Here is a 15345-nt window from a genome sequence, read left to right as displayed (position 1 = left end):
ACTTCACTGTTGATGTAGTGTTTTTAGGGTGATGTGCAGTGCCATTTCTTCTCCAAACATGGTGTGTAGTATGACAGCCAAAAAGTTCAGTTTTGCTCTCGTCTGACCAGACTATACTCTCCCAGTATTTCATAGGCTTGTCCAAATGAGATATAGCAAACTTTAAACGAGCTTCGATATGCCTTTTTTTTTTAGTAATGGAGTCTTGCAGGGTGGGCGTGAGCAGCGGAGTGCATTGCCTTATTCTCTGTGATGATGGCACCTGCTGCCTCCAAGTGTTTCTGGAGCTCTTTCTGAGTGGTCCTTGGCTCTTGGGCTACTCTTCTGACTATTCTCGCTGGTCAGAAATCTTGCGAGGAGTGCGTGGTTCAACATTGCGTGCGTGGCTCCTGTGCGTGGCCGGTTGATGACGGAGTGATGTTGCTTCCGCTTGCAGATAATGGCCCCAATGTTGCTTACTGGAGGATTCAGAGGTTATGAAATACGTCTGTATTCAATTCCATCAATATGTTTTGCAACAATAAGGTTCCAAAGGTCTTGGGAGAGCTCTTTGCTTTTACCCATCATGAGATGTTTCTTTTGTGACACCTTGGTAATTAAAAGCCTTTTCATAGACCATCAATTTACTAACCCAGCTGATATTAATTTGCACAGACAGGGGGTATAATTACTTACGGTTTTCGACTGGTTCCTTGCCTTACCTTGTCTTGGAGAACTGCTTTTTCTTAGTGTGTTTAATACTTTTTTTCCTGTTTCATTCCACTATATAACTGTTAATGGACTTTAATGTTGTGAATTCTTTAAATTTTTACAGATTTCTTGAGTTGATACTGATGTCTGGTGAAAGTTTCATGTGAATAGCCTGATTGGAAATATATTTACTGTTGACACAAGTCCAATACTTATTTCCCCTGCTGTATATTGGCAGTAAGGGGTCAGTAAGTTCCTGAGCAGTTATGTGTAGCATCAGCTCCAGACATCAGGTTTGGTGACACAGTAGGCTGAGCTCAAAACACAGGTTTGTTTTTAAGATCTGATAACATGTTGCTGATTACATTACACTTACTACCAAATTCTCTGGATTCTAGCGGGCATCCTGAACTCAATCGCATTGAAGGTCTTTGAGCTGCTTTCGTCCCTCTGATTAGATTAGTTGCAATAGCTCCATTAACACGTCGGTGCCTTGTTTACTTCGTTGTTAGTGAGATAAGCCCTTCGACGATTCCAGTCGATTAGAGTGACTTCATTTTCCTGAAAATGTTGATCATAACATAAATACTATATAGCAAAGTATCAATCACACATTCATTATACACTCATTTTTTAATCAAATTGGACTTTTAAGAAAACATTTCACAAAAATATACAAAAGAATGTCTTTACAATCGATATTTACATTAATATCAGAAAATCAAAATATGCACTCAACACATCTTGCACTATTTATCAGTATGACAACAAATGAAATAGAAAACATTTTGCATGTTATAATCTCCATTTACTTTCTTGAGTTGGAACATTCCAGTTCAGTGATATTCAATCTGTTGGAAGAAACAAGTTCTTCTTTCCGAAACATGATATATGACCTTAAAAGGCTTTAGCAGCACAATGAATAATGATTTAATATGATGCAATACAGCATCAACACACATCCTCCCTTCCCATGTATTATTATATTTTTTAATAGACGTTTCTTCAAAAGTTTGTTCTCAGACACAAGATACAAAGCCTACATTTCTTACCTACACACACACACACACACACACACACACACACACGTCTGCACACAGAAATCACGGTTACTGCTCAAGCTAGAGATGCTACGGTTAGGAATGCCACCTACGTGTGTAGGGAGGATCTGAGGTCTGATGAGTGAAGAGCATGTTCAGGGATGACAGTAAAGACCACTGGAGAACCACAGTGAGCAGGTCAAGTATACAGTGCATAGTATGCTTTGGCATGCTGACATCCAAGAATATAACAGCTGTGTTACATTCAGGGAGAAGGCCACAAGAGTTCTGATCATTAATGAAAAGATTTCAGACCAAAGAACAAATACGTCAAGACATGATAAGCACATAAAAGACAAGAGTGTGATCATGTAAAAAGGAAACTTTTAAACCAACATATCTTAAAAAGACTGCTTTAAGGCTAATCCTGTTTTGCTTGCTACACATTTGTTAAGTCATTTGATTGGAAGAAACTCTTACACACTTAATGATGCAGACATACCACAATTGTTAAAAAAAAACAACAACCCCAAAACATTCCATCTTCAAACCAGGGACAATGTGAAACACAGCAGGGGATACATACAGTATATTTTAGACATCACTTTGATGAGATTAGAGAATTCAATTCTCTTTTTCAGCATCATTCAGACTGAGAAGACAATACAGTGTGGTTCAGGCAGGTGTAAAGGTGGGACTGGAGGCTTGTTCAGATACATGCACCTGGTTCCGGAAACGTGGAGATCATCCATCTTGGATGCTCGCTCCTCTTCACCTTTCCTCCGGGCCTACAGCGGTATCGAGTGTGTCAGTGAGGAACATGGACACACCTCCAAACAAACAGACTGTTTAAGAAACAGAAGATAGGACAGGTTAGAAATGAAATCCTTACAAACCGTAACATGCATCATCATCTTCTTCCATTTCGACAGGGAATCAGTCCTTTTTCCTCATCCAAAATATAACCGAAATGTACCGATATATTTAAAGTGCACCTATTATGGTTTTGAAACATGCCTAATTTTGTTTTAAAGGTCTCAGACAATAGATTTACATGCATCCAAGGTCAAAAAGCACTTTATTGTGTGAATAATTTAAACTCCAGCATTACCCTTTTTTCCCCCCAGTGTCACAAACAACTCAAAATGATCCGCTCTAAAGGATTCATTCTAAACTCCTCCTTTCAGATAGCATGCTCTGCTCTGATTGGTCAGATGTCCCAGTCTGTTGTGATTGGTCTACCGATGTCAGCAAGCAGTCAATGAAGACCAGAGGAAGGGTTTTTTGTTACAAACCTATATAGGTTTGTACAGGAAGTGAAGTCTTCAATTACTAACGACTCATTTCAGCTGTTCAGAATCGGTTCCTGCTTTTGGGAGTCAATAAACCCGTTTGTCGTGCACTTTGATTTTTGAAACTTTGCAGACGTTTTTACATTCAAAACAGCTCTATAACACACTACATGGAAGGTAATATTTGAAAAACCATAATAGGTGCACTTTAAAGAAAAGGAATACAGTGCTAATATTCATATATGTTTTGTTCTGTGTACAAGACCGAGACGCATTCCTGTATATAAATTATCGAGGCTATTAAAGAGATTCTGATTCTGATATTCATCTCTAATCTGATCTCACTCTACAACAAAGGGAGTGTTTGTACAGTACATCAGTTTCCACTCTGATCTTCCATCACAAGACTCTTAGCCAAACAGGCAGAAGTGAAATGTCTGCGGAGAACAGGAAGTAAAACCACTAGAAATAAATATCAATGTTGCTAAGTACCTTCTATCGTCACCTCCAGCACTGATGACAAACCGGTCCCCGTTGGTAAAGCGGATGTTGGTCACATGGGCCGAGTGGCCTAGAAAGCGCTTGTGTTTGGCCTGAGGGAAAAAAAACAGGGGGTTCTGTTAAGAAGCGTCCTTTTCACATTCACAGAAATGTGCATTGTGTGGAGAATGGTGGTGTAGGGCGCTATAGTAGTTTCAGCATCTTCAAAAACAAGTATTCAGACAATCAAGACTACATTCTGAAGGTCCTGTGTGGAGCAGTAGTATGACGATAATCATCAGGGAAGTATTTTCATATTTCCCTATGCTAGTGGGGTTTTTGTTCACTTCTACATTTCATCTAGGCTAATTGTTGCTTCGGTAATTTCTATCGCATGTAATACATGTAATTGTAATTACTCTTATCTAATGAATTGTTGAAAAGATTAAGCACTTTAATCAAGACAATCATTTACAAGAAAATTCCACGAGCAGTTATTCATACTGCCACTGAATTTTTTGCTCAAACAGCTCCCCATAATTCACAGGCATTTTCAACAACAATTATTATAATATATACACACACACACACACACACACACACACACACACACACACACATATATATATACATATATATATATTAGAGCTGCAAGAACTAATCGACAAAATCGCTAATAATCGAATATGAAAATCGTTGTCAACGAATCTCATTATCGATTAGCTGGTCTGCGCGCGGCACTGGGGAGATTTACTGATTACGTTACTTCTCTTCTGAAAACACGCTTCGGAGACTGAATACTAAAGTTGTGTCCCAAATGAAGTACTGTACACTATGCACTGTGCACTCTACCGTCTAGTGTGTGGATTTTAGAGAGGTAACATCATCTCAAATATAACACTAGCGGTTTTCTTTTAATAACCGGAACTATAAGCCACTTCCTAGGCGACGGCGCATGATGTCATACGCACACTAGCATTAGCAGACACCCAGATTCACGGACAATGACTTTCTTCGGTTTACTTTCTGTCAGCATTACCTTTTATTCCCAACATGACCTCAGTCACCATCAGACGGAGCCGAAATCGTCACGTGACTGAGGAAGAAAGTCCTCTAAGGCAGGGAGCATTTTATATTAAACACTGCGGAGATCAAACAGTGCTGCACGAACACAAACATGTTTATATCCAAAATGCCCCACTGTGTGTAAGGGGCAGGGGATACTGGTGCAAGTTGCTTAAAAAGTTTAGTTTAATTTAAGTTTATTGTGATTATATGCTGCATTTGTGCGCTTGCAGTGTAAATTCTGTCATTTATTATAACGATATTTGTTAGTAACAAGGCCGCGTTGCTGATCACTCGCGGTGTAGACGCGCTGATACAGAGTGTGTGCACAAGTAAGATCTGTAATGTCTAATTAAAACACTATGATCACTATGAAGTAAACAAGTAAAATATTATGTCTAAAGGCAGTGAGTAACATCAACCACAAGGTGCAGTGAAAGTGCGATTTTATTATTAATTTAGGACTGTAGATTAATTCAGTACTTTTTGTGCATCCATAAAAAATAACGCATAAATACTTATATAAACTAAAATATAATATATATATAATATAAACTAAAATAAACGAATAAAATAAATTATATATAGAAATTTATTTTAGTTTATATTGTGTGTGTGTGTGTGTGTGTGTGTGTGTGTGTATTGGGTTCTTTTCTGTTTTGGACAAACAGTTGTGTAACCCACCCCATCCTATTAATCGAAAAAATATTCAACCAACTAATCGATAATGAAAATAATCGTTAGTTGCAGCCCTAATATTATATATATATATATATTCAAAAATTTAAATAAAAAAAACTTACAAATTTCTCTGGACATGGAAAGTCGAACAGCTTTACCATCCCAAAGTCATCACCTGTGACCACGTTGAGACCGGAATGGGAAACACAGGCGCACGTTACGTCAGCTTTATCTGTGTTGCGGGACCAGATTCCCACCACCTCATCCCCCAGAACACTGCACACAGACGGACAAAAACAACACAACAAGCCTTAGAGTGAACATGATGTGTACTATGTGAACTGAAAGTGCATACATTTGCTTCTAGGTCTATGATGTAACACCTGCTGCTGGTTAATCAATTTGAAAATATAAAAGTCTGAAACTGACTTGAAATTCCACACCAGGCTTTCCAAAGGGATTACAGACTGGAGGAAGAGACGTGATGTAATTCTGGGTCTGGATTGTTCAACCAGGGTGCAACACAACTCTCTGATCAAAACTGTGTCTGAATGCTGTCTGAATACTATAACACTGTAGCGCGAATAAAAGTCCACAGTCACGTTTTAAATATAAGTGAGGCAGCAATCATTCCATCCATCCATTTTCTGTACCGCTTATCCTACACGGGGTCGTGTGGGAGCCTGGAGGACTCCCAGGGGACTCGGGGGACACCCTGGACAGGGCACAATCACACACACACTCACAAACTACAGACTATTTAGAAATGGCAATCAACCTACAATGCAAGTCTTTGGACTTCCTCCAGTGTACCCGGAGGAAACCCCAAAACACGGGAGGACATACAAGCTCCGTGCACACAGGGCAAGGGCGGGAATGGAGCAGTCATTTGTTTACTGAAACGAGAGCACTGCAGTGTTCTGTGAGTTACCTTGTCCAGGTGGCCCAGGTGATTCTGTCTATGACTGCCTGCTCTGTGACCTGCTTTCCATAAGGCACTTCGTAAACCATCCGTTTGTACGCCCCAGTGGACAACTACAGGACGCAACACAGGAAAATAAACATACTTTAAAGAAGAGCATGTAAGTTCTATTCCTCTGTGGCATAGTTTAATTACAAAGGAAGACAAATGAGACACCCAAGAATGTCTGTTGTGAGTAGGGAATGTAAGAAAATGTTGAACCAAGACTGCGCACAGCATAGCAGAAACAAATCTATTAAATGTGCACACACACACACACATTAGGGTGTACCTGTATATAACAGCTATCAGCAGAAAAGTCCATCTGAATGACAAAGCTCGGGATGTCTCTGCAGCAGTTAATACGGTTCAGCTGAGGTCCCACGGTCAGGTCGTAGAAATCTACAGCGTTCTCACTGGAGCCAACAGCAAGGTAGCGTGAATCTGGACTGAACCTGTTGAGGAGCGCAGAGGGTTGTGGTCACCTCACTTACTTACACATGACACTTTCCTTTAAATATGCAGTGAGGAAAGTTTAATTTACAAGGTAAACAACAACAACAACAACAACAACAAATATAGCAATTAGCTTTTCATAAGCTCAATCTACTTGCACAGCTTTTGGTACAAAGTTAGAAAGAAACACGCAAATCACTGACATGCCAAATAAAATTATGCAAAAATGGTATGAAAGGCCTAGGAAGCAACTTTAGGAATTCCGTTTGATTTATTTATTGTTTTATTTATTATGCTTTTCCACAGCAGGTCATGTCTTGTGCTGTCTGTGTAACACGGCTGTGTTTGTGTTTCTGAGTATTAAAAAAGGGGCATGCTTTTAACATTACTGACAGGAGGGAATTAAACACAGCCAGGAAATCCACTGTTTTCTCAAGTGTACGGTTCACGCAACGTTATTTGAAATAGTAAGGACTATTAAAATATTGGCCAATGTATCTTCAAGTGCAAATGTTCCTACTGTCTTATAGGAGCTCAAGTCCAACCTGATATCCTGGATGGCAGTGCGGCGATCTCTCTTTTTGCCCCAGATCTTCAGGGACGTTACAAGGAGGATGATGAACTCTCCGTTCTTCATGCCGATCGCCACCATATCGCCCTCAGGACTGTAGCTGACAGTGCGTGCAGGATGGCCCAGGTTCACCTTATTCAGCATCTTCTGTTTTTGGCCCATAGGAGTACAGCACTATTAGTGTTAACTGTGGATGACATTTTGCTGAAATCTTCTCAGTATGTGGTGCTGTATCAAAGGTACTGCATTCTAATGAGCTCACACTGCATTTGATTAAGTAGACGCTTTGAGGGCGCGTGTGTGTGTGTGTGTGTGTGTGTGTGTGTGTGTGTGTGTGTGTGTGCACATGTGACTGTCTGAAGTTGTTACCCTCTCAGGAATGTCCCAGAGGCGTACTGTGCCGTCCTCTGCAGCAGACAGAAAGACGTCTCGTGTAGGGTGAGCTCCCAGTCCCCAGATAGGGCCGTCCATGTGGCCGTTCACCAGGATGTTACACGCTGCGTTCTTCTCCCCAACCTCAATGATCTCTGCATTCCGTGTCCCCACAAGGATTTTACCCTAAACAAGACAACAGAGCGACAAAATTATTAAGGAAGCAAGCGCAATGGCAGGACATTTTTTGAGTCTCCATTCAATGTATGTATATGTATACTCAAAGCCTGTGAAATACTTTTTGAGCCAGAACTCTCTAATAGGAATACAATGGTACTGGATTTGATATGCCATATTCTTTTGATCCACTGAAACATGGCAGGAAATTGTGTGATACTGACACACACGGATCTCACACTGAACACAGGACACTACCGTGGCTTTCGATGAGTTGGTTCAATCCGATGTATATTGGCTAATACTATGAAAACTATGAAAATATATAGGTTTAGTATTACATACTTAATTTCTTAGGTTTGCAGTAATGCATTATAAGAAAAAAAAAGCTCTCACATTCTACTGACCTTCTGATATATATATATATATATATATATATATATATATATATATATATATATTTGTTTACAAACAAATGTTCCTACAAACAAAACTTTTGCCCTGTAGTAAACTTGTAATGCACATCACAGTCTGTAGTACCTTGCCTCTGCAGACAGAACGCACACAATCGATGATCTGACCAGTCTCCAGTCTAAAAGCCCTGCAGCGCTTCAGCTCCTGATCCCACAATTTCAGCGCACCACCCTCCTTAGACCTAAAGGTGGCAGTGCACACACACACAGAGCTGTCTTTCTAACTAAATAATTTTAGAACTGTTCTGCTGTACACAAATTGTCTAATTTTTACATTTCTAAAACAAAAAAACTTATAAGTCCAACAGTTCAAACAATAATACAGTCTTGAACCCACAACGTAAAAACAGAGGACCTTTAGTTGTGTAAAAAAACAAACAAAACACTGTAACAGCATTGCAAGTGTGAAGTGAAAGAGGACGGTGACTCACGGTCGCTCCTTGCCGCCTGTGACGATGAGGCCGTCTCGCAGCGTGGTGTACATGGTGAAGACAGGACCAGTGTGTGCCTTGGCCACAATTCGTACTAGAACGTGTTCCTTCCATACACACACATCTCCACTAATGGTACCTGTAAATGTCAAGTTATTCTGAAAAGAAAACAAATCTGCACTAATCTAGTGACCTCTACGCAAGAGAGAACAGCACAAACATGACACTTTTCATTATCGATCATTTCCTGGCAATTTCAGCAATGTACACAATGATGTCTGCATGTACGTTTTTTTTTTCATTGTTAACAACTGCTACATTGCTACATTTTCTACACAATGTTCTAGTCTAGTCCATCCACAGCAGAACACGTTTTTTCTAGTTCATTTCTAGTTCATCAAGTTAGAGACACCATTCTTAGCATAGTAATACAGAAATACAACAAGTTTACAACAGTATACGGTATTAGATTAGTTTGTGGCTCTTGCACAAGCCTCTTCTTTCACTAACAGGAAACAAACCAAGTCCTGCAGACGCTGAGTGGGTAAGTATAATGAGATATACTTACAGCTCCGAATGCCACAGAGAGCATGGTCTGCATGCGGGCATCCTCGATAGAGCTGAGCACTCCTTTCTTGCTGAGCAGAGCCCGGCCTGCGAGCGTCCAGAAGCGCACATGCTTTATGCCCACAGACACAAACTGAGTGTCCGAGTCTGGCCGAAACTCGGCCACAAAGATCCGCTTTGTGTGGCCAGAGTGACTGGCCACTTTGGCACCTTGGGAACGATAACAGAGTAGGTAATGCTGTAAAGGAATGACTCAAGGAGAGGATGAAAAGAGTCGACATACCTTCCTGCCACTTCCAGATGGTGATAGTGTGCTCAGGGTCCAGGCCGACAGAGAGGAGCAGCTTGCCAGTGGCACTGAAGCTGACCGAGCAGATGCCCCGGGAGTGATAGCTGCGCAGCACAGAAAGAGTCTGCTTGTTCATGGCATCCCACACATGGATGGAAGGAGATGTGGCTGAGGAGGAGGTAGAAAAATTTGGTTTGGTCTACATTTGTGACACAATTAGACTAGACTTTATTAACTCTTAAATAAAATTCTTAAAACGGGCTTAAAAGTCAATATCTTACAACAGGCTATACGCCACTGATCCTTTAATGGTCAGTAAAACAACTGAAGTAACATTCAGGCTATGCAAGAAAATGCAAGATATTATACTAATTCTACTACTGTACTAACAACATTGTATTATTGTACTAAGTTGTTTTTAAATAACATATTTTACTTAACTTTCTAGTCATATTAAAAGAAAGTACAACACACATATTATAATGTTAGTAATGACTTTACATGGTGGTTCTTAACACCAGTGATATCTGACATTAGCGACTAACTACAATACGTTTTTTCGATGCCTTTCTAATATGCTTTAACACATACACTTCCTTTTGTATTAAACCCATAGAGCAAATATAAAATATCTGCAGTTTATTTCTCCAGAGCTCTCTACTTAGACAATGCGCTCTTCTGTCAGAGTGTAAATAAACCATGGATACTGATTGGATATGGCTGCCACTGTTGTGTATCCTTCCTGAATGATGATTGGATAACGATAAAGCTCATCCCAGTTTGGAAATGAAATTTTATATTTGATTTAAAAATGTTACACAAAATTTGTTTTTAAATGAAAAACATGCCACCACCGTAGAATACTAATGATGTTATTAAGTATAACTTTCAACAAAAATGCCAGCTATAACCTTATAATACTGAAGCGATGACATATGATGCATTGATAAAATAATGTATATCTTAACTTTCAATCTTTCAATCATTATATATTTTGAAAGATATATGTCTATATGGGAAACCAGCAAGTTTGTCTGGAGCGTGTAAAAGTGTCAAATTTGTTTGGAGTCAGTAGAGGGCAGAGCTCTAGAGAAAACTAGCGCTAATCCAACCCTGCACTAGATAAATAATCTGCTTCGTCGTGCATCACGACACCAAAAATCACGTATCCAACTTCATAGTCAAGCACAATGGAGTAGGGTAATGATATTTCATCATCATCTTTAAAGTACTTTTTGACAGCATAGGAAATTTTATGAGTTCACCAACAGACAGCATGGTGAAGGTGCATAATGACATTGTCACAGATTCATTCTGCAGTGCCAAACTAACAGCACTGCCTAACCGGAGCTCTATGAACAGTCACAGTACATGTTTAGAACAGTGAATAAAATGTCTTACCTGACATATCACCAGCATCACCTGCAACATTTCAAAATGTTTAAAGAACATATGTATTAGGCCTACTAGATATAAACCTTATAGGCAGACATATTTCACAAAATAATACTGCAAAATTAATTAAAATGTAGCATAATACTCATTATTAGAGATGCACCGATACAAAATTTTCTCAGCCGATACCGATAACCGATTATTCAGAGTGATATCGGTCGATACCGATAGTTCTGCCTTTTATACCTTCTTTTAAATGAATGATAATTAATTCCACAATTCTGAAAGAAATGCAAATAAAAACTTTATTCTTTCCATTTCAACAAGTTGTTTCACAGTAACTGGTCTCATATTCTAAATTCTAAAAAATGCTCCTGTTAGGCTTCACATTCACTCACCACAAACAAAAGCATTTCTACTTCATCACTGAACATCAAACTGGTAATATATAATATATATTAACATTAACTGGATATGAAATATACTACTCTACAAATATATTTTTCTGTGCAATATATACTTTTTTGTGAACTCATCCTCATTTAAATCTTTCAACGGTGTACTGGTGCTTTAATCGAGCAGCATGGCAAAAAATAAAAAATAAAACAATAGACTAGACTCCAAAACTCCTGCTTCACTTCTGCTCACTTCCGGCGTAAAATTTAGCAGTGCAGAGATTACAGAAATTACAAACTGCAGTTTTGTCATCATTCCACACAAGAGACATCATCTTTACACACAGCACAAAATCAGTGTGTTTTCCCGCCCTCTTTTGATTGACAGGATATAATCGGCACTGATCATGGGATGTTTTTAAACTATCAGCCGATGGCCCATAGCGTGAAAAATAGCCTTTATCGGCCGATACATCGGTGCATCTCTAGTTATTATAGTTAGAAACAATAAAGCATTACTAAAACAATCAAATGGTATCAGAAAAAAAACCTAAATTAATGTTTTTACAATTTAGTCAACACAATTTAACATCTGTGTTGACTAAATTGTAAAAACATTTTGGATTCAACAAAAAGCTGCAGAGAGATTGGCGTGTCAATGATGTGTGGAAGTTCCTGTGTAAAGTCACTGACATTATCCTGGAAAATAAAGGACAGTCTCACAAACATACCTACTTGGCCAGTTGCCACCACGTTGGGGAACTTGGGGTGTTGATTAATGGTGAGGCACAAAATGTCATCACTGTGTTCCACATAGAAACTCTGGCATGCTAAAGGAAACACAAAGATCACAGCCTATATTGCACCCCAAAAATCCCATGTCCAGATCCATTCGCTCATTTTACATGGCGACCTCTTTTAAGAACGTACCTGTCGTTAAGTTAAGGACGATTCCGACTGAAGCTGTGTGGTAGATGATATCCGCCCCCTCGTTTAGGTAATGCACGTTGTTCCGGCAGTCGTTGCCCCGGTAACCAAACACCAGTTCTAGCACCAGGTCCTGCGTTAAGAGTCAAATACGGGTTAGAGTCAGAGGTCATCTCCATGGAAATGGCAGAGAGGTTAAAAGAGTCCATTTGCAGGATGGGCGAGGACAGGCGGAGAATAACCGTACTGCAATTGAATTAAGGAAGGTTAACAAGATGAGTGAGGCTAATGTCTCTTCCTCAGGGCTGTGAGACCACACACTCACAGCTTGTGATAACCATGTCTGTAAATCTTTAGAATATTGTCAATGGAGCACTTTCTGTAAAAGAGCTAAAATATGACCACAAGACCTAAACTAATATAAAATTTTATTAGCATTATTATGTGATAAAAGCTGTTACTTGATTTAAGCACTATTTATTTCTTCAGATACTCATGACACACTCTACTAGTTTACTACATTTTGCAAGATATGTTGCTTTACATGTTATTTACCTCAATGGGCCTTTTCTTCTTGCCCACATTGTTGGTTTGCAGTTTCTCTGGTACTGGTAAAGCCCTGCTTACTGGGGGTCTGTGCCCAAATCAAGCACAAACACAAAGGGATAAATGTAGGACTAGCAGACAACAGTTCTAAACAATTGGCTGAGGGTTAAGAACATGGATGTACAGTGCTGTGAAAAAGTATTTGCCCCTATCCTGATTTCTTCTGTTTTTGTGTGTATCTCATAATAATAGTTTTAGATCTTCAAACGAAATACAACATAAAACAAAGGCAACCTGAGTAAACACACAATATAGTTTGTATTTAGTTATTGTTTTTTTGAAGCAAAAAAAAAATTGTTATCCAACACCTATAACCCATGTGAAAAACTATTTGCACCATTAAACCTATTCTAATCTGGTTGTGCCACATTTAGCAGCAATAACTGCAACCAAACGCTTCCAATAACTGGAGATCAGTCTTTCACTTACTTCTAGGATTAGGACTTACTCCTATGCTTTGGATCATTGTCTGATGTTGATTTGATTGAACAGGGCTTGCAGTAATCAAGCCTGGTTGTGTCTAATCCAGCTGAACTCCATTATGAATTCAGTTTCACAGGTTTGAGGAATTAGTAACTACGGGGGCGAATACATTTTCACACAGATCCAGTTGGTATTGGAGAACGTTTTTGCTTCAATAAATAACATTATCATTTAAAAACTGTAGTCTGTGTTTACTCAGGTTGCCTTTGTTTTATCTTAGATTTTGCTTTAATTTCTGAAACAATTTAGTACGTGATATACACAAAAACAGAAAAAATGACTATATATACTTTTAATATATACTTTTTCTCAGCACTGCACCAAAGGACAATATCTGGCATATCATCATTTAGTTTAGACACATCACATTATAATATTAGGCTATCTAATATGAAATATTATAAGAATTTAGAATGATCATGTGACTGGTGCAGAGTGAGATGAACTAGGCTTACCTTGAGCCCCTTCATGGAAGCATTTACAGAGAAACGTACACATCAGAACCACTGTCTCTTATCACAGTTATCAGGCAAGAGCACCAGATTGAAAGAACACAACACAGGGACACTGAGACCACAAAATACACAACACAGAGCCCACGCCCCCATGAATTTAATCAATTTTCTTAGTGACAGCAGTGATTATGTAAAGCCAGTAGCATGTGGTCTGAAACACATTTTCTCAGAGCCGGCAATGCAAGAGGCATAACATACCCTGAAAAATGAAATGATTTATTTATACTTCAAATAAGGTTATGCAGCATGTGGAGCAAGTACAGTATGTGATTAGAGCCAAAAGTACACAAAAGTCTTGTTGAAATGATCAGAAGTGAGATGTACTGAAAGTAAGAAGAAAGACAGCAATACAGCAATAAAGTGTCATGTATTCAACTGAGGGACTGAAATCCCTTGCTGCTATTGCATCTAAAACCAGCTTGTACTTCTTTTGATGGAAAAGGAAAAGCTGTATATATTCACAGATATTCACAATATTCACAAAGCACAACTGAAACATTTCTTTTCTTCAGCAGTTCTTCTTACCTGACTACCCCCTGCCTTCATGTGGTGACAGGAAAGAGTGCAAAGTAGAGACAGACATAGAAGTGAGGATGAGAGGAAGAGAAAGACACCAGGATGCTAAATTACTCAAAGGCAATGTGCTCCCCATGAAGCAATACTCTTGGTCATTAAAACGACTTTCAGTGACAAAACATCCTTTAATTAAAGCCAACTAAACAACTGATCAATTCTCAGATGTGCATCTATTTTCAGCTTTAAAATGAATCTGATTTTTCATTTCTGAAAAGAGGGATAAGGGGTGATGCTGAAATACAACCTGTTCTCAGCCAAATATCAAATAATGACTACACGATTTATTGCTGTCAGTGAAGAATTTTTACAGAGCTGCTGGTCAGTGGTCTTTGGCAAACCTGACAGCAGTGGAGACTGGTGTGCAGTAAAATCACCTCTGTTACATGAACTCTTAATGAGATAAATCAATGTCTCTGTGTGTTTTTACAGTTCTTTAGGCATAAAAAATCATTTTACCTTCTTTTTACTTTTACATACATTTTTCAGAAAGTTTTTGAAGTGTCCACTCCAGTGGACTGCATGCGTTCAAATGAAGAATTATTGTCCGTTCTAGTGGGTGTTATGCAGTTTGCAATAGCCAGAAAGTGTCTTTTGAATAGCTGTCCACTGTAGTGACCATTATGCATGAAAGGATTCAAAAAAATTAGATACAGTGATTGAAATCAGAACCCACCGTTATCAAAGTCATTACATTATATTGAGTTCTTATATTTATCAGGTGATTTGATTGGTCCCTTGGGTTTAATCCAAACTTCCAAATCAACTTTAACTAATCAACTAACAATCAACTAATGTGTTCAAGAATAAAAAGCTCTATGGCTCCAAATAAATAGACAAAATATTATTGTACACATTTAAATCATGTTCTTGAGATAAATCTGTACTGGAATGTATTTTACAGTT

General features: G+C 38.8%; 1 protein-coding gene across 5 annotated transcripts in view; it reads right to left on the bottom strand.

Annotated features, from left to right (window-relative positions):
* Positions 1 to 1304: 1304 nt before the first annotated feature.
* eml5 (EMAP like 5) overlaps positions 1305 to 15345 on the bottom strand; it is a 57530-nt gene continuing 43489 nt past the window's right edge. Inside the window, exons 28-42 of one of the 5 annotated variants that reach the window (XM_017477212.3) lie at positions 12818 to 12896; positions 12266 to 12395; positions 12067 to 12165; positions 10947 to 10967; positions 9540 to 9713; positions 9258 to 9466; positions 8690 to 8847; positions 8326 to 8440; positions 7606 to 7794; positions 7211 to 7383; positions 6502 to 6664; positions 6180 to 6283; positions 5371 to 5524; positions 3515 to 3615; positions 1305 to 2575 (exon numbers count right to left, since the gene is read on the bottom strand). In XM_017477212.3, the coding sequence (XP_017332701.2) occupies positions 2539 to 2575; positions 3515 to 3615; positions 5371 to 5524; positions 6180 to 6283; positions 6502 to 6664; positions 7211 to 7383; positions 7606 to 7794; positions 8326 to 8440; positions 8690 to 8847; positions 9258 to 9466; positions 9540 to 9713; positions 10947 to 10967; positions 12067 to 12165; positions 12266 to 12395; positions 12818 to 12896 (1906 nt within the window). In that variant the 3' untranslated portion in view covers positions 1305 to 2538. Of the gene's footprint in view, positions 2576 to 3514; positions 3616 to 5370; positions 5525 to 6179; positions 6284 to 6501; positions 6665 to 7210; positions 7384 to 7605; positions 7795 to 8325; positions 8441 to 8689; positions 8848 to 9257; positions 9467 to 9539; positions 9714 to 10946; positions 10968 to 12066; positions 12166 to 12265; positions 12396 to 12817; positions 14407 to 15345 lie in introns of those variants that run through there. The other 4 variants (XR_008396970.1, XM_053682552.1, XR_008396972.1 and 1 more) reach the window with 4 other exon arrangements.

The sequence above is a fragment of the Ictalurus punctatus genome, chromosome 9 (assembly GCF_001660625.3).
Source record: "Ictalurus punctatus breed USDA103 chromosome 9, Coco_2.0, whole genome shotgun sequence".
Lineage (NCBI taxonomy): Eukaryota > Metazoa > Chordata > Actinopteri > Siluriformes > Ictaluridae > Ictalurus > Ictalurus punctatus.
The sequence above is the reverse complement of the archived record's forward strand: the minus strand, read 5'-3'. Positions and strand labels throughout refer to the sequence as shown.